Raw genomic sequence first — 22935 nt, forward strand, 5'->3', positions numbered from 1 at the left:
TCTCTCCACAATGAACACATGCAGCCGTCAGCAGCTTTTATCGTCTCCCTCCATGCCTCCACTGCTGCTTATGATCAAATAAATGCTATGGCACGGAGTGTAGACTAGAGAGATACTACCCATTGACAGCACCGACCGTGCATAATGACACACACGCACACACAGTTTTGTATTGCTATCCTTGTGGGGACCAAATCATTTATTCCCATCCAAAATCTTATGTTCCCTAACCCCTAACCCTAAATCTAATCCTAACCCTAACTTGAACCCTTAACCTAACCATAACCCCAAAACCCTAAAACTATACCTAACCCTAACTTCTAACCCTAATTGTAACCCTAACCCATAAGCCTAAAATAGCATGTCCCCACAATTTTCCTTGTTTTACTATCCTTGTGGGTACCAGAAGTCCTCACAAGGATAGTAAAAAAAAAAACACACACACATTGACAGGGCAGACTGTGCATAATGACGGTTAATAATGGTTGGAGCATGAATAAATAATGGTTGGAGCATGGTGGAAAATCAACCGCTTTTCTCTAGTCCTACTATAATGCTCTGAAGAACGCTCCTTTAGAACAATCCCCCGGAACACTCAGGGTTAGTATGGACTGTCCGTATTCCATCTAAACCACATCTAGTAGAACACCGTCCACATGCACAGTATGTAAAACGAAATGCTCTGAATTCTAGAACACTTCGGAATGCGTAGCGTTAAAATGTGAAAGCAACAGAAAAAAATGGAATAAAGTTCCAGTGAATTCTCTAAAGAACCTCCCCGTTCCACAGAGTTCTCCACTGAGGATAGTGTGGTAAAAGATATAATATAAAAACGTCCAGTCGGTGAGATGCAGAGGCAACAACCTGTTCCACACGTTTTCAGACCTGTGACAGGGAGAGTAAATCAACATGGCTTCCTTGTGGTTTTCAGTTCAGCCTACAGTACAGTACTCTCTGATGATTATCTAGTTCCTCTGTGCCAAATGTTTATAGCTAGTACCAAAATCAAGCAAATGCAGGGTATATAAACCAAGGAGAAAACCAGCAAACTAGATGCTCCCAGATGTTTAAAGAAGTGCCCATAGATAGTGGTCCAAATGATGCTTGATTAAAAATGGATTCCCTGTATATCAACAGCTCTTCAAAACACAATATACTGTACGAGCTGTCTTTCTTGTACATAATGATCTTAGAGTGATGTACGTCCCAATCAAACCTTATTATTGGAAGGTACTGTCCGTATGCCAAAGGGACTATCTGTCTGATTGGGATCAGTCTGTCTGCGGTGAAAATGTCTCAGCCTCCTTGACCCGGCATTAAGGAGACTCTTCATCAAGGCTTCTTAAGACCTTATTGTGGCATCAGGATCAATGTCCAATAAATAGGATTGAGCTGATTGGCCAGAGATCACTGGTGTCTCACGGCATTGCATTCTCTTCACAAACAACTGTAGTCTGGTCAGTGACCATACAGTTAAAGTTGGCAAGACAGCACAAACAGATCTGGGACCAGGCTAGAACAACTGTTATATGTTTCTGTAGTTGATTCCCCACCAGGATCAGAACTGATAACATAGAGACATGATACATCTGTTAAGATATGGCTGCATACTGATTTGAAACTGGCAGTTGTGTAACGCTAGCAGTGAAAAACATGTTTTCCTCAGAGAAGAGGTATCAACAGGGACCTCGTGACGTGGATAGGTCAAGCTGTCCATATGTCCAGCCAGGCCAGTCAAGCAACCTGCGCTTGTTTTTTGTTCCCAGCGATTTACCAATAAAACCGTCCCACCATTTCTGTCACATATCATCGTCATAGTCACTGTTTCCACTCAAAATCGTCATGATCCTACTGATCGACCAATCCGTGTCCTGTCGCTGCGGTGTTGGGGTGAGCCCCAGCTAAGGAGTAGCCCAGATTAAAGCAGGATTAGCCTGGGATTGTCCTGGATTACCCAGGCTGGAGAGGGATTAGGTATGACTGCCAGTTTTAGGGAGGGGTGGGGAGAACTGTGTGTATTGAGGGAGAGTGTGTGTGTAGAGCGAGAGAAAGAAAGAGGGAGGGAGAGAGAGAGCAAGAGCGAAATAGAGAGAGAGAGCGAGAGAGAGAGCCGGCCGAGCGTGGTGAGTCTGGGTCAAACTCAGTTTCTATTTATACTCCAGACTACACGAGCTGCAGCAGTGCTAACCTGGAAACACACACACACATACACACACAAACTAGTTCTCACAGTCTCACGTCAGAATTAGACGTTCATCCATGTTTCTCAAATGTAAAATTTCAAAGTGTTTAAGGTTAAGTTTAGGCATTAACTCCACATTTTTAAGGTTAGGGTGAAGTTTAGGCATTAACTTTCAAAATCTTAAGGTTAGGCATTAACTCCAAATGGTTAAGGTAAGGGTTAAGGTTTGGGATAGGCTTAAAACAGAAATCTCAAAAACAACTTTCTATCGCTCGATTAAAAAATGCAACCATTGGCACAAGAAGCATCCGCCATCCTTGTCCACAACGTCCTAGCAAATCCGAAACCTACTTGAAGGTAACAGTGCTCACTGTTGCCCCTAGTGGCCGGTTTCCACGTCATCTCCAGACGTCCTCAGACATGGATGGACGTCGAATACTGACTTGTATCACGGTTGACCTGGCGGAACACACAGCAGCAGTGCTAGCCTGTTATAAAACTCACCCTGCAGAAGTAGAACTGTAGAGACCTGAAGACGAGGTCACTCACCGTGCTATCAGTCACACTCAATCTCTCCCAGTGTGTGTGTGTACGTGTGTATGTGCGTACGTGTGCTTGTGTCACACTCAATCTCGCCCAGCCTCAGGCAAGGCCTCTCGTCTTCATGATAGAATATCTTTGTGACAAGTTAATATAGAGACTACTGTTAATACAGTATGGCAGTGAGACATGACAAGGTGGTTGAACGCCCCTAAACTAGTTCATTTGCATCCTGGTTGTGCAGAACAGTGTTAACCCCAATGGACAACCCCAATGTTTTTTTATGTATGTGAAAATCAAACCTCCTTTTAAGTATAATATAATTTATATTATTATATTATAGGTTCACTATAGGTCCCAGTAGCCTCTTGCGAGCTTAGATAAATGATTCACGTAGCGGTCATCAGTCTGGTAATACAAGGCTATGGTCCCAGTACTCCTAGTAGGGTAGTAACAGTGATAGTGGTGGTAGTATGTTCTACCACACTTGACTTGCTAATCAGTGAGGCTGACTGTTCCACATAGGTAGCGATAGTTTGCTAGGTAGTGAAGAGTGGTGATTGAGGCTCCCTGGTGGATAGGAACACAAATCTGTCAGACTCAGATAAAAACCTATTTGGAGTAGCTGCCTTCCCTGCCTGCAGCATCATCAAACAGCATCTGACTGCCACGCACGCGCGCACACAACACAACAGAGCACACGCACACACTTAATCTCTCTCTCTCTGTCTCTCTCTACTCCCTCTCACGTTTGGTTTACTCTGTTGCCATCGTTACGCCCAGCTGGAGCCCGCCGTCATGTGAGGAACCTGTCAGGGCGTCTCTCTCAGATCACCTGATGTGGGTCAATCTCGTGTTGGCCTCGCTCGCTACGCCATCATTCAATTTGCCTTTGATTAAGTCTGTTACTATACTCACTACATGTAGTGTATACCACCACCACATCTCTACTGCTGTGTCGTGGGTGTGTGTGTAGAAATGCATCTGGCTATTGCATCAGCGTGTACTCATAACTGCTCATGTAATTTGTCAGCTTTGCATTTTCTGCTGAGGACCCCTCGGAGGGTGGAAAGGACATAAATACATCTCTTCTCCGATTTCCACTCCTCTGTAAAAAGACTGGAGTCAAAGCAGCATGTTGTCAGTGGTGGATTGGTGGATGGGGTAAATTTGCCTGTTAGAAGTCCCTGGGGGGGGGGCTCTGGGGGCTCTGGGGGCTAGGAAATTGTAGGTAGGACCCAGCATTGATTTGCAACCCACTTAGCTGCTGCATTTTCCTGGAGATGTTTTGTGAGGATCGGCAGGACACTATTATCTTTTGTTCAGGTGTTTTGCATTCAACACAATACCAACCAACAAAGAGACGTAGCTAATCTATTTAGTCGGGAGGGAGTCCAATTTCCACTGGTAGGGCCCATAGTTTAGGGTTAGGAGGGGAACATATACACTGACAGACAATATATTGATTCCACAGGGAGGTGGGTGGTTAGGAGACTCTTGAATATAGATTTATATCTCCCATTTAATTTGTTTCTGGGTATTTGGTTGCTTTTCCATGTGAATGGGGGGAGTGGAAATTGTGTCACCAGAGGTGACTAGAAAATAGATAGGTGGATGGATAGATGGGTGGAGAGAAGGAGAGAATGAGAGACTGCGTGATTAGGAGACGTGGAGTGCCGAAGAGAGAGAGATGAATGGTAGAGGAGAGCAGCAAAATTGGACAGGAGGCAGAGGAGAGAATGATGGAGAGAATGAGAGAATGAAGATCGAGAATGGGATGAGATGAGGATACTTGTGAGCTACATGTGATGAGGGAATAAAACCAGGTGGGGAAGTAGATTATAGACGCGACAATATTAACCTTAGTAACCTTAAGATTGTAATGTTAGATCACGTGTATGGCCAGTTCATGCACCACAATAGATCATACTTTCTTACACAAAACGTAACTAGCTAGTTACGTTAAGTTTAAAACCGCCAAACTGGCACGCTACTCATGTTCATTTGCATTGCACAGACCAAGCGTAGTATGGTAAGATGAGGTAGCCAGATTTCAGACAGGACAAACACTGCAGTTAGCTACGCTACATTTCCTCGGAGAACAACCAAGACCACACAAACCATAGCGGAGCAAACAAATTGTTTTGTTAAAAGACAGTAAGCTAGTTATGAACCGCATATAGTAAATGGTTCAACCCCAAACGCACATGTAAACAGAACCTCAGTTGTGCACGCTAGCATCAACTTACCAGACTCGAGTTACAGCATCACTGTTTCAAACGCATAGGTTCTTTCTCCTGCTGTCTTGTTATACTTATAATCCAAGTTTGTGCTGACTGATCAACAGTGTCAAGTTCACAGAAAATCTGAAGTCGCCATGCACAAGTAAAAAGTAGTCAGGGGGCTACACACGGTGCACCAGGGTAAAACAACAACATCAAAATCACTGCATATGTGACATGCTGTGTTGCAGCCTGGTCTCATCTTCTTCTTCTTCGATGAGGTTTAACAGCGGTTGGCATCCAATAAATGTTGCATTACCGCCACCTACTAGACTGGATTACAAAAATAAACAAAAAATAAATGACCCTACCATCTAACACTACACTCACAAAAAAGTACTATATATATAATAAAAAATAACACCACCCTACTCCACTATTTAAATATATTTAGTCCTACCTCAGTCCAACAACCTGAAAGGATGGGACACCACCACTTAACACACCCTGTAACTCTTCTGATGTCAAGTCTCACACACCCAAATACCTCTCTGCAGCTGCCACCACAACCTCAATTTTCTGCGACTTATGTTCCATCCCTGCAGTACAGTTGATAACCATTGCTAGAAATGCTAAAAATCCAATCTTACTGAAACATATATCACTTGTTAGCCTATCCCTCTGTACTGGTATAGATCTACTACTCACACCACTCCTCTCAGGATCCCTCCCCATTGACCCATGTTCTTCTACTTTCCTCACTGCCTCAGCATATGACAACTTCTGCACTACTCTAACCCTGGAAACCTCAACCTGCCTCTCTCTCACAAGACATTTCTGATCCCCAGCCCCATGGGCACCCCTACAATTAACACATACCACTACTTTCCCCAATGCTACACATTTCTTTGTCTCATGCCCTTCTGCACACTTCTCACACCTCCCTCCTACACACTACTGCCACATGCCCATAAGCTTGACACCTGTAACAACGTAATGTATTCGGCACAAAAGCTCGTACAGGATAACTTATACATCCTAACATCACTTTGTCGGGCAAAGACTGAAAAGAACAGACAATGACTCTTCTGTTTCACCACTCACGCCACCCTGTCTGCGTCGCACCAAACGACGAGCATCACAAACACCGGGAATCTTCCCCTTCAGTTGGTAAACTTTTACATTTACTGCTACCCCAGTAATCACTCCTTTCAATGGAGCCCTTTTCTTGAGCGCAAAACAATTTACATCTCTTGACCCCATTTATTTAACGCGGAGCGCCTGCTCCCTCTGACGAGCAGAAACACAAACAATTATCACAAGACCACTTCTGGTTACCCTCACCAATTCCACAGCACCCAACTCTGTTTTCACCCACCCTGAAACCACAAATGGATCAGCCAAAAGACAAGGTTCCACTTTTTCCAAAAACTTCTACTGTCACATACTCATCTTTATCCTGACCCTTGGTGCAATCCTCAGGCTCCAAGAACTTCACCACACCTACCACCGATACTTCGCCCTAATTCACTTCCATTTCTCCTCCTGTCTTCAGCTCACTCTGCTTATACTTTTGAAAGGGATTAACACTGATACAAATAGTGGAATCATGCCATATTTGGAGTAGCTAATGCTAAACAAGGTTGGGATGTTGACAGACCTTAGCCATGGTATATTGGCCATATACCACACCCCCTCGGGCCTTATTGCTTGATTTTTATGTTGTATAATAATGTTGCATAATCACCTTCCGGTGTAAAAACCATGGAAATTAAAAACAAAAAACGATGTTTTAAGTGAGAATATACATTTACATTACATTTTTGTCATTTAGCAGACGCTCTTATCCAGAGCGACTTACAGTTTTTTATATTTTTTTTATTTATTTTTTTTATATTTTTTATACTGGCCCCCCATGGGAATCGAACCCACAACCCTGGCGTTGCAAACACCATGCTCTATCAACTGAGCTACATCCCTGCCGGCCATTCCCTCCCCTACCCTGGACGACGCTGGGCCAATTGTGCGCCGCCCATGAGTCTCCCGGTCGCGGCCGGCTGCGACAGAGCCTGGATTCGAACCAGGATCTCTAGTGGCACAGTTAGCACTGCGATGCGGCGCCTTAGACCACTGCGCCACTCAGGAGCTCTTATGCATTGGTCTGAAGCCAAAAAATAAAGGAAATTCACGAGCACCACAATGCCTATTCCACCCATGCTCTACCTAGGTTTTCCAGCACACAGCTTTTACCTACTACAGTAGCTACAGTGCATTCGGAAAGTATTCAGACCCCTTGACTTTTTTCACATTTTGTTATGTTACAGCCTTATTCTAAAATGGGTTAAATAAATTGTTTTCCTCATCAATCTACACACAATACCCCATAATGACAAAGCGAAAACAGGTTTTTAGAACTTTTCGCAAATGTATTAAAAATAAAAACAGAAATAACTTATTTACATAAATATTCAGACCCTTTGCTATGAGACTCAAATTGAGCTCAGATGCATCCTGTTTCCATTGATCTTCCTTGAAATGTTTCTACAACTTGATTGAGGTCCACCTGTGGTAAATTTAATTGATTGGACATGATTTGGAAAGGCACACACCTGTCTATATAATGTCCCACAGTTGACAGTTAATGTCAGAGCAAAAACCAAGCCATGAGGTCGAAGGAATTGTCCGTAGAGCTCCGAGACAGGATTGTGTCGAGGCACAGATCTGGGGAAGGGTACCAAAACATTTCTGCAGCATTGAAGGTCCCCAAGAACACAGTGGCCTCCATCATTCTTAAATGGAAGAAATTTGGAACCAGAGCTGGCTGCCCGGCCAAACTGAACAATCGGGGAGAAGGGCCTTGGTTAGGGAGGTGACCAAGAACCCAATGGTTGCTCAGACAGAGCTCCAGAGTACCTCTGTGGAGATGGGAGAACCTTCCAGAAGGACAACCATCTCTGCAGCACTCCACCAATCAGGCCTTTATGGTAGAGTGGCCAGACAGAATCCACTCTTCAGTAAAAGGCACATGACAGCCAGCTTGGAGTTTGCCAAAAGGCACTTAAAGACTCTTGAGACCATGAGAAACAAGATTATCTGGTCTGATGAAACCAAGTTTGAACTGCCAAGTGTCACGTCTGGAGGAAACCTGGCACCATCCCTACGGTGAAGCATGGTGGTGGCAGCATCATGCTGTGGGGATGTTTTTCAGCGGCAGGGACTAGGAGACTAGTCAGGATCGAGGGAAAGATGAATGGAGCAAAGTACAGAGATATCCTTGATGAAAACCTGCTCCAGAGCGCTCAGGACCTTAGACTGGGGTGAAGGTTCACCTTACAACAGGACAACGACCCTAAGCACACAGCCAAGACAATGCAGGAGTGGCTTCGGGACAAGTCTCTGAATGAGTGGCCCAACCACAGCCCGGACTTGAACCCGATCGAACATCTCTGGAGAGCTGTGCAGCGGCGCTCCCCATCCAACCTGACAGAGCTTGAGAGGATCTGCAGAAAAGAATAGGAGAAACTCCCCAAATACAGGTGTGCCAAGCTTGTAGCCTCATACCCAAGTAGACTCAAATCAAATCAAATCAAATTTCAAATCACATTTTATTTGTCACATGCGCCGAATACAACATGTGTACAGTCGTGTTCAAAAGTTTTGAGAATGACACCAGTATTGGTCTTCACAAAGTTCGCTGTTTCAGTGTTATGAGATATTTTTGTCAGATGTTACTATGGTATACTGAAGTATAATTACAAGCATTACATAAGTGTCAAAGGCTTTTATTGACAATTACATTACGTTTATGCAAAGAGTCAATATTTGCAGTGTTGACCCTTCTTTTTCAAGACCTCTGCAATCCGCCCTGGCATGCTGTCAATTAACTTCTGGGCCACATCCTGACTGATGGCAGCCCATTCTTGCATAATCAATGCTTGGAGTCTGTAAGAATTTGTGGGTTTTTGTTTGTCCACCCGCCTCTTGAGGATCGACCACAAGTTCTCAATGGGATTAAGGTCTGGAGAGTTTCCTGGCCATGGACCCAAAATGTCGATGTTTTGTTCCCCGAGCCACTTAGTTATCACTTTTGCCTTATGGCAAGGTGCTCCATCATGCTGGAAAAGGCATTGGTCATCACCAAACTGTTCTTGGTTGGTTGGGAGAAGTTGCTCTCGGCGGATGTGTTGGTACCATTCTTTATTCATGGCTGTGTTCTTAGGCAAAATTGTGAGTGAGCCCACTCCCTTGGCTGAGAAGCAACCCCACACATGAATGGTCTCAGGGTGCTTTACTGTTGGCATGACACAGGACTGATGATAGTGCTCACCTTGTCTTCTCTGGACAAGCTTTTTTCCGGATGCCCCAAACAATCGGAAAGGGGATTCATCAGAGAAAATGACTTTACCCCAGTCCTCAGCAGTCCAATCCCTGTACCTTTTGCAGAATATCAGTCTGTCCCTGATGTTTTTCCTGGAGAGAAGTGGCTTCTTTGCTGCCCTTCTTGACACCAGGCCATCCTCCAAAGGTCTTTGCCTCACTGTGCGTGCAGATGCACTCACACCTGCCTGCTGCCATTCCTGAGCAAGCTCTGCACTGGTGGTGCCCCGATCCCGCAGCTGAATCAACTTTAGGAGACGGTCCTGGCGCTTGCTGGACTTTCTTGGGCGCCATGACGCCTTCTTCACAACAATTGAACCTCTCTCCTTGAAGTTCTTGATGATCCGATAAATGGTTGATTTAGGTGCAATCTTACTAGCAGCAATATCCTTGCCTGTGAAGCCCTTTTTGTGCAAAGCAATGGTGACGGCACGTGTTTCCTTGCAGGTAACCATGGTTAACAGAGGAAGAACAAATATTTCAAGCACCACCCTCCTTTTAAAGCTTCCAGTCTGTTTTTCTAATTCAATCAGCATGACAGAGTGATCTCCAGCCTTGTCCTCGTCAACACTCTCACCTGTGTTAACGAGTGAATCACTGACAGCTGGTCCTTTTGTGGCAGGGCTGAAATGCAGTGGAAATGTTTTTGGGATTAAGTTCATTTTCATGGCAAAGAGGGACTTTGCAATTAATTGCAATTCATCTGATCACTCTTCATGACATTCTAGAGTATATGCAAATTGCCATCATAAAAACTGAGACAGCAGACTTTGTGAAAATTAATATTTGTGTCATTCTCAAAACTTTTGACCACGACTGTAGACCTTACAGTGAAATGCTTACTTACCCTAAAAAATAAATAAATAAAAGTAACAAATAATTAAAGAGCAGCAGTAAAATAACAATAGTAAAATAACAATAGCGAGGCTATATACAGGGGGTCAATGTGCGGGGGCACCGGTTAGTCGAGGTAATTGAGGTAATATGTACATGTAGGTAGAGTTATTAAAGTGACTATGCAAATAGAAAATGAACAGAGAGTAGCAGCACTAACTAACTGTAAGTCGCTCTGGATAAGAGCGTCTGCTAAATGACTAAAATGTAAATGTAAAATGTTTTTAGTCCCAGGGTCCTTAGCTTGGTGATGAGCTTTGAGGGCACAATGGTGCTGAACGCTGAGCTGTAGTCAATGAATAGCATTCTCACATAGGTGTTCCTTTTGTCCAGGTGTGAAAGGGCAGTGTGGAGTGCAATAGAGATTGCATCATCTGTGGATCTGTTGGGGCGGTATGCAAATTGGAGTGGGTCTAGGGTTTCTGGGATAATGATGTTGATGTGAACCAAGACCAGCCTTTCAAAGCACTTCATGGCTACAGACGTGAGAGCTACGGGTCGGTCGTCATTTAGGCAGGCTACCTTAGTGTTCTTGGGCACAGGGACTATGGTGTTCTGCTTGAAACATGTTGGTATTACAGACTCAGACAGGGAGAGGTTGAAAATGTCAGTGAAGACACTTGCCAGTTAGTCAGCGCATGCTCTGTGTACACATCCTGGTAATCCGTCTGGCCCTGCAGCCTTGTGAATGTTGACCTGTTTAAAGGTCTTACTCATATCGGCTACAGAGAGTGTGATCACACAGTCATCTGTAACAGCTGATGCTCTCATGCATGTTTCAGTGTTACTTGCCTCGAAGCGAGCATAGAAGTAATTTAGCTTGTCTGGTAGGCTCGTTTCACTGGGCAGCTTGCGGCTGTGCTTCCCTTTGGAGTCTGTAATAGTTTGCAAGCCCTGCCACATCCGACGAGCATCGGAGCCAGTGTAGTACGATTCGATCTTAGTCCTGTATTGACGCTTTGCCTGTTTAATGGTTCGTCGGAGGGCATAGCAGGATTTCTTATAAGCTTTCGGGTTAGAGTCCCGCTCCTTGAAAGCGGCAGCTCTACCCTTTAGCTCAGTGCGGATGTTGCCTGTAATCCATGGCTTCTGGTTGGGGTATGTACGTACTGTCACTGTGGGGACGACGTCATCGATGCACTTATTGATGAAGCCAGTGACTGATGTGGTGTACTCCTCAATGCCATTGGAAGAATCCCGGAACATATTCCAGTCTGTGCTAGCAAAACAGTCCTGCAGCTTAGCATCTGCTTCATCTGACCAGTTTTTTATTGACCGAGTCACTGGTGCTTCCTGCTTTAGTTTTTGCTTGTAAGCAGGAATCAGGAGAATATAATTATGGTCAGATTTGCCAAATGGAGGGCGAGGGAGAGCTTTGTACGCGTCTCTGTGTGTGGAGTAAAGTTTTTTTCCCCTCTGGTTGCACATTTAACATCTCGAGGCTGTCATTGCTGCCAAAGGTGCTTCAACAAAGTACTGAGTAAAGGGTCTGAATACTTATGTAAATGTGATATTTCCGTTTTTTATTTGTAATACATTTGCAAAAATTTCTTAAAACCTATTTTTGCTTTGTCATTATGGGGTATTGTGTGTAGATTGATGAGGGGAAAAAACAATTTAATCTATTTTAGAATGAAGCTGTAACGTAAGAAAATGTGGAAGAAGTCAAGAGGTCTGAATACTTTACGAATTCACTGTATGTTGGTATTGTACATCAAACTATGTGTAGGCAGGTTGCTTATGATTCACACCTTCTCAAATTGCCTAATTCATACTCTTCCGAGAGATAATGGACTTTACAGTGTCCTGCTATTAAAATGATGTATACCGGTGTATATACACTAACGTTCAAAAGTTTGGGGTCACTTAGAAATGTCCTTGTTTTCGAAAGAAAAGCAATTTTTTTGTCCATTAAAATAACATCAAATTGATCAGAAATACAGTGTAGACATTGTTAATGTTGTAAATGGCTATTGTAGCTGGAAACTGCTGATTTTTGATGGAATATCTACATATGCGTACAGAGGCCCATTATCAGCAACCATCAGTCCTGAGTTCCAATGGCACGTTGTGTTTGCTAATCCAAGTTTATCATTTTAAAAGGCTAATTGATCATTAGAAAACCCTTTTGCAATTATGTTAGCACAGCTGAAAACTGTTGTGCTGATTAAAGAAGCAATAAAACTGGCATTCTTGAGACTAGTTGAGTATCTGGAGCATCAGCAATTGTGGGTTCGAATACATGCTCAAAATGGCCAGAAACAAAGAACTTTCTTCTGAAACTTGTCAGTCTATTATTGTTCTGAGAAATGAAAGCTATTCCATACGAGAAATTGTAATAGTGAAGACATCAAAGCTATGAAATAACACATATGGAATCATGTAGTAACCAAAAAAGTGTTAAATAAATCAAAATATATTTTATATTTGAGATTCTTCAAATAGACACCCTTTGCCTTGATGGCAGCTTTGCACACTCTTGGCATTCTCTCAACCAGTTTCATGAGGTAGTCACCTGGAATGCATTTCAATTAACAGGTGTGCCTTCTTAAAAGTTAATTTGTGGAATTTCTTTCCTTCTTAATGTGTTTGAGCCAATCAGTTGTGTAGTGACAAGGTAGGGGGAGGGTATACAGAAGATGGCCATATTTGGTAAAATACCAAGTCCATATTATGGGAAGAACAGCTCAAATAAGCAAAGAGAAATGACAGTCCATCATTACTTTAAGACATGAAGTTAAGTCAATATGGAAGGTTTCAAGAAGCTGAAGGCTCGAGTTGCCAAACGTCAGCCTCGAAACCTTAATGACTTGGAGAAGATCTGCAAAGAGGAGTGGGACAAAATCCCTCCTGAGATGTGTGCAAACCTGGTGGCCAACTACAAGAAACGTCTGACCTCTGTGATTGCCAACAAGGGTTTTGCCACCAAGTACTAAGTCATGTTTTGCAGAGGGGTCAAATGCTTATTTCCCTCATTAAAATGCAAATCGAGTTATAACATTTTTGACATGCGTTTTTCTGGATTTTTCTGTTGTTATTCTGTCTCTCACTGTTCAAATAAATCTACCATTAAAATTATAGACTGATCATGTCTTTGTCAGTGGGCAAACGTACAAAATCAGCAGGGGATCAAATACTTTTTTCCCTCACTGTATTCCTATTTTGTTGCCTTACAACCTGGAATTAAAATGGATTTTTTGGGGGTTTGTATCATTTGATTTACACAACATGCCTACCACTTTGAAGATGCAAAATATGTTTTATTCTGAAACAAACAAGAAATAATACAAAAAAACAGAAAACTTGAGCGTGCATAACTATTCACCCCCCCCCCCAAAGTCAATACTTTGTAGAGCCACCTTTTGCAGCAATTACAGCTGCAAGTCTCTTGGGGTATGTCTCTATAAGCTTGGCACATCTAGCCACTGGGAATTTTGCCCATTCTTCAAGGTAAAACTGCTCCAGCTCATTCAAGTTGGATGGGTTTTGCTGGTGTATAGCAATCTTTAAGTCATATCACATATTCTCAATTGGATTGAGGTCTGGGCTTTGACTAGGCCATTCCAAGACATTTAAATGTTTCCCCTTAAGCATTTTACATTTTAGTCATTTAGCAGACACTCTTGAATGCATACATGTTTTTTTGTTTTGGTTTTTTTTCATACTGGCCCCCCGTGGGAAACGAACCCACATCCCTGCCGGCCAAACCCTCCCCTACCTTGGACGACGCTGGACCAATTGTGCGCCGCCCATGGGTCTCCCGGTCGCGGCCGGCTGCGACAGAGCCTGGACTTGAACCAGGATCTCTAGTGGCACAGCTAGCACTGTGATGCAGTTCCTTAGACCACTGTGCCACTCGGGAGTTGCTTTAGCAGTATGCTTAGGGTCATTATCCTGGTGGAAGGTGAACCTCTGTCCCAGTCTCAAATCTCTGGAAGACTGAAACAGGTTTCACTCAAGAATTTCCCTGTATTTAGCGCCATCCATCATTCCTTCAATTCTGGCTAGTTTCCCAGTCCCTTCCAATTAAAAACATCCCCACAGCATGATGCTGCCACCACCATGCTTCACTGTGGGGATGGTGTCCTCGGGGTGATGAGAGGTGTTGGGTTTGCGTCAGACATAGCGTTTTCCTTGATGGTCAAAAAGCTCAATTTTAGTCTCATCTGACCAGAGTACCTTCTTCCATATGTTTGGGGAGTCTCCCACATGCCTTTTGGCGAACACCAAACGTGTTTGCTTATTTTTTTTCTTTAAGCAATGGATTTTTTCTGGCCACTCTTCCGTAAAGCCCAGCTCTGTGGAGTGTATGGCTTAAAGTGGTCCTATGGACAGATACTCCAATCTCCGCTGTGGAGCTTTGCAGCTCCTTCAGGGTTATCTTTGGTTTCTTTGTTGCCTCTCTGATTAATGCCCTCATTGCCTGGTCCGTGAATTTTGGTGGGCGGCCCTCTCTTGGCAGGTTTGTTGTGGTGCCATATTCTTTCCATTTTTTAATAATGTATTTAACGGTGCTCCGTGGCAGGTAGCTTAGTGGGTAAGAGCATTGTGCCAGTAACTGAAAGGTCACTGGTTCTAATCCCCGAGCCGACGAGGTGAAAAATCTGTCGATGTGCCCTTAAGCAAGGCACTTAACCCTAAATGCTCCTGTAAGTCGCTCTGGATAAGAGTGTCGACTAAAATGTAAAAAGGTTCTGATCTTTTTTTATAACCCAACTCTGATCTGTACTTCTCCACAGCTTTGTCTCTGACCTGTTTGGAGAGCTCCTTGGTCTTCATGGTGTCGCTTGCTTGGTGGTGCCCCTTGCTTAGTGATGTTGCAGACTCTGGGTCCTTTCAGAACAGGTGTAAATATACTGAGATCATGTGACAGATCATGTGACACTTATATTGCACACAGGTGGACTTTATTTAACTAATTATGTGACTTCTGAAGGTAATAGGTTGCACCAGATCTTATGTAGGGGCTTCACAGCAAAGGGGGTGAATACATATGCACGCACCACTTTTCATTTTTTTGAATTTTTTTAAACAAGTTTCATTTCACTTCACCAATTTGGACTATTTTGTGTATGTCCATTACATGAAATTCAAATACAAATCCATTTAAATTACAGGTTGTAATGCAACAAAATAGGAAAAACACCAAGGGTGATGAATACTTTTGCAAGGCACTGCAGACACTCAGATGAAACCCAGGGCTTAAGACATATAGGGTCTGTTCCAATATGCACACTAACATGCCACTTGAGTTAAGAAGTGAGTAGTATGTAGTGTGTTAGTATTCATATTGGAACACAACCGTAGGGAAGCATCATGTCTTACTTCACATACTGTATCTCTTCCTAGTAGACCTAGCCCCCTAAAAAAGGTTAACCATAGGCAGACATAATATACACAGTTACAGCTATTATCACAGCCCATGGTACTGGTTCTTTACTCTGTCTCTCTCTCTCTCTCTCTCTCTCTCTCTCTCTCTCTCTCTCTCTCTCTCTCTCTATATATATATATATATATATATATATATATCTCTCCATCTCTCTATCTCTCTCAATCTCTCTCTCTCTCTCTCTCTCTCTCTCTCTCTCTCTCTCTCTCTCTCTCTCTCTCTCTCTCTCTCGCGCTCTCTCGCTCTCCCTCCATCTACCTCTCTCTTTACCATAATATCCAAACAGCTATAATCACTGCCCCTGGTACTGTTTATAGGGTAATGGTTTATAAAGAGGTTAAATAGGCTTGACTCTCTCTCTCTCTCTCTCTCTCTCTCCCTACCCACCTCTCTCTCTCTCTCTCTCTCTCTCTCTCTCCCTACCCACCTCTCTCTCTCTCTCTCTCTCTCTCTCTCTCTCTCTCTCTCTCCCTACCCACCTCCCTCTCTCTCTCTCTCTCTCTCTCCCCCTCCTTCTTTTCTGGCATTCTTCCAGATCTTCATTCTCTCTGCCAAATTACACCCCCCTCTCCCGTCTCTCTCTCTCTCATTCAGCCTCCTGGCTAGATCTCAGGGTTTCATATTTGGAGGCCTTGCGATCGATACAGTGTGTCTGTGATTGGGTTGCCACGCGTGATTCATTTCTGTAACCTTGGTGATGGTTTGATGTGGAGGCTGAAACCCTCTCTGTATTATGACTCAGTGAGTGTGTGGAAAAGGAAAAGGAGAGCAGGGGAGGGCAGGGGAGGGGAAAGGTGATGAGAGGAGAGGAGAGTAGGGGAGAGGAGTGGGGGGAGGAGAGGAGAGGAGGGGAGGGGAGAGGTTTCGATTGGCTGTAGCTCGGAGGCGCTTTGCTGCTCCCTGCCCTCCTTACTCTCTCCTCCATCTTTCTCTTTTTATCCCTCCCTCTCTCAGGTGAAATAGTTTGGTGTTGATTTCAAATGATTGTGTGTTTAAAAAAAGTGATTATTTGACCCTAAATGTTCTCTTGGGTGTTTATGTTTATCTCCCCTCTCTTTTTCCCTCTCTCCCTGTCTCTCTCTCTCTTTCTCCCCCCCCCCCCCCCTCTCTCTCTCTCTCTCTCTCCATGTCTCTCTCTCTCCCTCTCCCCCTCTCTCCCTGTCTTTCCCTCTCTCTCCTTCCCATCTATCTCTACTCCAGAACTCCATCCGCCACAACCTGTCCCTCCACACTCGGTTCGTCCGTGTCCAGAATGAGGGTACAGGGAAGAGTTCCTGGTGGATGCTGAACCCAGAGGGAGGGAAGATGGGGAAGGGACCCCGGCGACGCGCCGCCTCCATCGACTGCCCCAACGGCACCAAGTACCTGAAGAGTAAAGGACGGGCCAGGGGTAAGAGACCTGGAGCCGGAGTTGGCAGTGGAGTTGTTGGTCGGGGCAGGCGGCAGGGTTATGGCCTGGGTCAGGGGGCTCGGCCGGGGATGCATCAGGGGTCTCCGGAGCATGGTAGTCCTGCAGGGAAGGCTGGAGTAGGGGTGGGAGGAGAGGAGTACGATGCCTGGACGGATCTCCACTCCCGGACCTCATCTTCGGCTTCGACGCTCAGTGGCTGCCTCTCTCCCATCCTAGCCGAGGCTGAGCCAGATGAGCCAGAGGAGGGAGGCCTATCCTGCTCCACCTCCCCACGCCTCTATCCCAGCCCTACCGCCACTCGTTCCCCTGCCCTGGGCACTGGGGGGCACTGCCCTGGAACCTCCATGGAGCTACCCCAACTCACTGACCTGACTGGGGCTATCAGCCTGGATGAAGGCTACCCCCACCCCCAGAACCATCCCCAGACCCAGCCTCGTAATGGCTACCCCAGCCCCTACGGCCCCGGCCCCAAGGGGGAAGGCTCCTACTGCGGCCTCGTCTACGGGCAGCCGTCCCTGGGAATGCTGCAGCTCCACGCCCCCATGCCCATGCAGACCATCCAGGAGAACAAGCCAGCCAGCTTCCAGCGCCCTCTGAGGGCGTACTCAGAGAACAATGCCCTGCAGAGCCTGCTGACCGGAGGGCCTGGAAGTCCTCAGTACTGCAGTAAGGACATGGTCACACTGGGAGGGCAAGGAGGGGAGTCACACACGCTCCTGACCCAAGTAACCAATGGGGTTCACAGCCACAATCAGAGTCGCAGCAGCCACAATCATAGCCATAGCAACCATAATCATAATAACCATGAGCATGGACACAATTCAGGCCCACACAATGGTCACAGCTCAGTTCATGACCAGAACCCCAGTGGTCATCATCAGAATGGTCTCCACAATCACGGTCACCCCAACCTGGACTACAACCATAGCCACAAACAACACCTCAGCCCGGCCACTGACTACAACCAGAGTCACAACCACAAACTGAACCCAAGCCATGACCACACTCCCTGTTCCAACCAGGGTCACCTCCACGGTCACCTCCAGGGTGGACCCAGACCTCCAGCCCTCCAGGCTCTCTCTCCCAGAGTCAACACAGACATCCTGCAGCCCTACAGCCTCAAAAACCCCACCCCAACCCCTAGCCACTATGGCCCCCTCGCCCCCCACCTCCCCACCACCAACCCCCCGTCCCTGCCCCCCAACCCTGCCTCTGTTCTCGACATACCCCAGGACCCCTGCCTCCGCCTGGCCTCCGCCCCGGCACCTCACCCCCACCCTCGCCATCAGCCCTACCCCGGTACCACCTACCACCAGGGTATAACCATGACTGACTCCTGGCATGGCTACTACCACCACACCCTCCACCCCACCCAGAACTACCAGGGCCACCCCCACCACAGCACTCACCACCCCAGCCGCATGGCTCCAGACCTGGATGTAAACATAGACGTTCTCCCCAGCAGCCTAGACTGTGACGTGGAGTCCATCCTCCTCAATGACTTCATGGATACAGAGGGGATGGGGATGGACTTCAACTTTGACGGCTCCCTTTCTCAAGGAGTGGGCATGGGCATGAGCATAGCGGCTTTCGCTGGAGCGCCACAGGGACATCACAGCCAGAACTGGGTGCCTGGGTGAAGGGGATTGGTCGGGGAAGCCCAAGGGCCAATCAGGACACAGCAGAAAGGCTTTTACCCACAAGGCCGAGCTGCAGGGGTCAGAGGTTAGGGATCAGGGTCGGAGCTTACCCTTGGACTGACTGACTGACTGTGATGCTTAATGCTCCAAGACAAAATAACTGAATATGTATTGTCGTGTTGTTTCCTGAGGGTCCCTTTAACTGTAGAATCTGTATGTTCTCTCATTCTCTCTCTTCCTCTCTCTTTGTTCATTCTCTCCCTCTCTCTTCCTCGCTCTGTGTTCTCTCTCTCATTCCCTCTGCACTCAAGTAGTGCCACAGCACTCTCCCAGCTCTGTGCTATCCCCCTGGTTCATGTCCTTCAGTTTGTCTGCTATACTGTATCACTCCTCTCATCTCTTGGCCATCCCATAAGCTCTCAAGCACTTTACATCCGTCGCTTTCAAAACAGATGCAGTATAACAAAGACCAGGGGAAAGTCATAGTCTGTGTTGGCTTAAGTTGAATTTATGCAAACCCCTTTATTATCCATCTCTTCTTATAAAAAAGAGAGAAGCGGTATCTTACTTGAGAACAGGAGAACAGGATCAAACAACTGCATAAATAAATAGGTTCAGCTGGTTGAGATGCGGGTGCTTTTCAGAATGTTTTGCATACGGGTTGGAAGGTAGGGAGGTCAGAGGGAGGAAGAGGGTGTTGGCATCACCAGGGTCAGTGCAAATTCTCCTTCTTCCTCAATAATGGAGGGATGAAAGTAGGCAGGGATGGAGGAATGGAGGGATGGATTGAGGATTGGGGTCAGGAGTTCTCCTTCTCCCTGGTGGTGTCACCCACCATAGATGGATGGAGGGATGGAGGAATAGAGGATAAATAGAGGATAGAGGGATGATGATAAGGGTTGTTGTGTCCCCCAGTGTGGTCCAGGAGGACATCCATCAGACAGCCTTCATTACCAACTAGTTAAATGCACCATCTCCTCTTTAATCTGTAGAATAATGCGATGGTGATGCATCACTATTGCAAATGTAATGTGCTTCTCCCCCCTCCCATTCACCTCCATCTGGACACACACACACACACACACACAAACACAAACACACACACACATTCACCTCCGGACACACTGTGTAAAGGCTAAATGTGTTTTGGCCAAAGTGATGATTAAAGTCACTGTGCACTAAATAGCGGAGGAGGGAGAAATGGAGGGATGGGAGAAGGAAAGAAGAAATGCTAATATTCCCTCTGTGCCTCTTCCTCTCCATTTGGTGGATTTATGTAGCTTTCCCCATAATGAAATAAAGAGCGATCAGGTCCCATCCTCCCTGCCTGCTCTGCTTCCTGAAGAGGGTTCTCATTCAACCCCAGCCTGGCTGCTTCCTCCAGCTGACCAACCGCACAACACAACACAACAGCTTACTCAGTCTAGAGTATGTCCTAAATGGCGCCCTCCTAATTTTGGACCCTATTCCCTTTACACAGCACACATTTTGAACAGAGCCTCTAACAACATCAACTCAATCATCAGTATTCATGGTTAACCATGGTTAAATCTGAAATGGTACCCTATCCCCCAGTGCACTAAAACCTAAGACTCTGGCCAAAAGTAGTGCCCTAGGTTTGCCCGAAGTTACTGTTGATGGACTTGAAGTCCTCAGTCCTTTGACCTCAGTGCAGCCCCCCTTATGCCATCCTCCATTCCACCTCTCACACATCAGTTTAAAGCCTGACATGTTTTACACTAGTGAATTGGCACACTGATTAACACAGTCAGCAAGATAACAATTATTTGTTGCTATCTCCCCTTCACAGGCCATTTCTTCCTATCCTCCTCTCTCTCTCATCTCTCTCTCCCTCTCTCTCTCTCTCTCTCTCTCTCCCTCTCTCTCTCTCTCTCTCTCTCTCTCTCTCTCTCTCAAGCGCACTCTCGCTGTCTCTCTGTCTCTCTCTCTCGCTCACTCCGTCTCTCTTCCTCCTATCACATCCTCTCATTCAGAGGTTAGACGCAGGGCAAACAACAATAATTAACTGGCTAAAGAGATACATTATTTATACTTTTTATTTAATCCAAGTGGTGGTGTTTTTTCATCTCATCTTCATGGCACCAGGTCATAATTCTCTCCCTTCAGAAAGCACGAGGGAGGTTTTTTGAGTTTGAGGTTATGTGCGTCCAGTGAGAGGGAAAAAAAACATTGCTTGAACATTAAGGTCCTCCTCTAGTCTGGTCCCAGATCACATTGTCTTAACGGTACAAAGAGCATAGGAGTTGGCTGGCTATAAACAAACAGATCTGGGATTAGTCTACACTCCTCTCTTCAGATTCCTATCTGTTGCCTCGGTCTGGCTTTACTTTGCTGTTATCTGGTTTGTGGTCGTTCTGTTCTGTGATCGTCAGTGAGGTCCTTTGTCTTGATAGGGTGCTTTGTGTTCGCAGCATTTTTATTCCAAAGGGGAGAGAGTCCTTGAGTCTTTTCCTAGCACCTGCACTGCTCTAGATCGAGAGAGAAAGATTGAGAGGCAGAGAAGGATAAATATTTTTAGGGGAGAGGCAAGAATGGAGGTAGAGGGAGAAGGAGAGAATGAGGCAGAGAAAGGTAGAGAGACGGGGGAGTTTAGAAGGGAGGTAGAGTGAGAGAGAGAGAGAGAGAGAGAGAGAGAGAGAGAGAGAGAGAGAGAGAGAGAGAGAGAGAGAGAGAGAGAGAGAGAGAGAGAGAGAGAGAGAGAGAGAGAGAGAGAGAGAGAGAGAGACTGTGAGACTGATATTTTCCAGCCGAGTAGCTTCCTGTAGAACTGGCCATTTTAATCATGCCAAATGTCAAGTAGTACTCTGCTGGCACCAACACGCTCTAATCAGATAACCATGCCTCTGCTCTGATCAAAGAGGAACAACGACGGGTATCTTCACAGGGTTTTCTCTTCCTTTCATTCTTCCTTTCTTTCTTTTTGACTTGAGATGGCCTATTGTTGTAACCCCAACTGTAATTTTATATCTGGACCCAGCGTGCGTTTGCTTGTGTGTTGAGGTGTGTGGTGTGTGTGTGTGTGAAGCACACATGATGATGTACAGAACTGATTATGGAAATCCATTGCCCTGTAATATCACTTGTCCAGGTCTCCTTCATGCCTGGTGAGGTACTACATACATACATACATACATACATACATGCATACATACACACACACACACACACACACATATACATACACACATACAGTTTATATTTATTGGTTGAGAAGATGGGTTCTGTGCTGTGGCCCTTTGCCCCCCTCAGTCCCTCATCATCTTTATTACAGAGACATGATGATGCTTCTATTACATTCTCATTCTGTACATAATCTATATTGGAGAAAATTGTATAATACTTTTTTTTGACAAGCAAAATATCAATTTCTTTTCTAAAATGATGTCTGATCACCTATGACTATAAAATAATAAAACAAAAGAGAACAGAGTTGTTTTGTGCCAGTTTATTTGTGTGTGTATGTCTGTGTGTGCACGTGTAAGCCTGCCTGGGTGTGTGCATGAGGGTGTACATGCATGTAAGGGTTGGTGTGAGGTGTGCCCAAGAGCGGTTCAGGATAGACAGTAGGCAGTAGGCAAAGATGGTGAAACAAGGATCTTTACTGGTGGTCCCGAAGCCAGGATACAAAACAACGGACTTAACACGATAAAAGAAAGGTGGAGCAAATAAATCTCCAAAAACAGGCTGACAGCCAAAATACGAAATAGTAACTACAACTGAAATAATAAAGAAACAGGGAGAACACTTCTCGAGTACCCGTACATACTTCTCCGATCAGACACTGATTAGTACTGCTGAGCATAGAGAAAATAGCGGAGAAAATTGAGCAAGGGAACACAGGGAAGTGAGAGCATAAATACACAGGTGAACAGGTAGACACAGGTGACACCAATAGGATCATGATTAGTCCAGACTGCAAGTGAGAAGGTGCCTAAGGTTGTCGGAGGAGGACATCTAGTGGATCGCTCCGGAACTGCGACCCCCTCCTATAACACATGCATGCATGAGTGTGTATCCGCTCGTTCATTCATTTGTGTGTGGGTTTGTGTGTTTGTTTGTGTGTGTGTTTGTGTGTATGTGTGTGTGTGTTTGTGTGTGTGTCTTGCTTCATAGACATACTGCTGTGCGTTAGATGTGCCAGCCAACCCTGGCAGTACAACCCCTGTCATTACAAGCATACTATAGCTGTAAATCCTGAACAGATCAGGAACACATCGCAGCAGTAGAGTAGGTTTCTTGGTGTGTGTGTGGGGGAGTGA

General features: G+C 45.4%; 1 protein-coding gene across 1 annotated transcript in view; it reads left to right on the forward strand.

The window, feature by feature from the left end:
• Positions 1 to 18655, forward strand: part of foxo6b (forkhead box O6 b) — a gene marked incomplete at both ends in the record, with an annotated part of 54087 nt that extends 35432 nt beyond the window's left edge. Inside the window, one exon of the mRNA XM_084165384.1 lies at positions 16805 to 18655. Within this exon, the coding sequence (XP_084021510.1) occupies positions 16805 to 18655 (1851 nt within the window). The remainder of the gene's footprint in view (positions 1 to 16804) is intronic.
• Between the last annotated feature and the right edge of the window lie 4280 nt (positions 18656 to 22935).

The sequence above is a fragment of the Coregonus lavaretus genome, assembly GCF_964263955.1.
Source record: "Coregonus lavaretus genome assembly, chromosome: 7".
Classification (NCBI taxonomy): Eukaryota; Metazoa; Chordata; class Actinopteri; order Salmoniformes; family Salmonidae; genus Coregonus; species Coregonus lavaretus.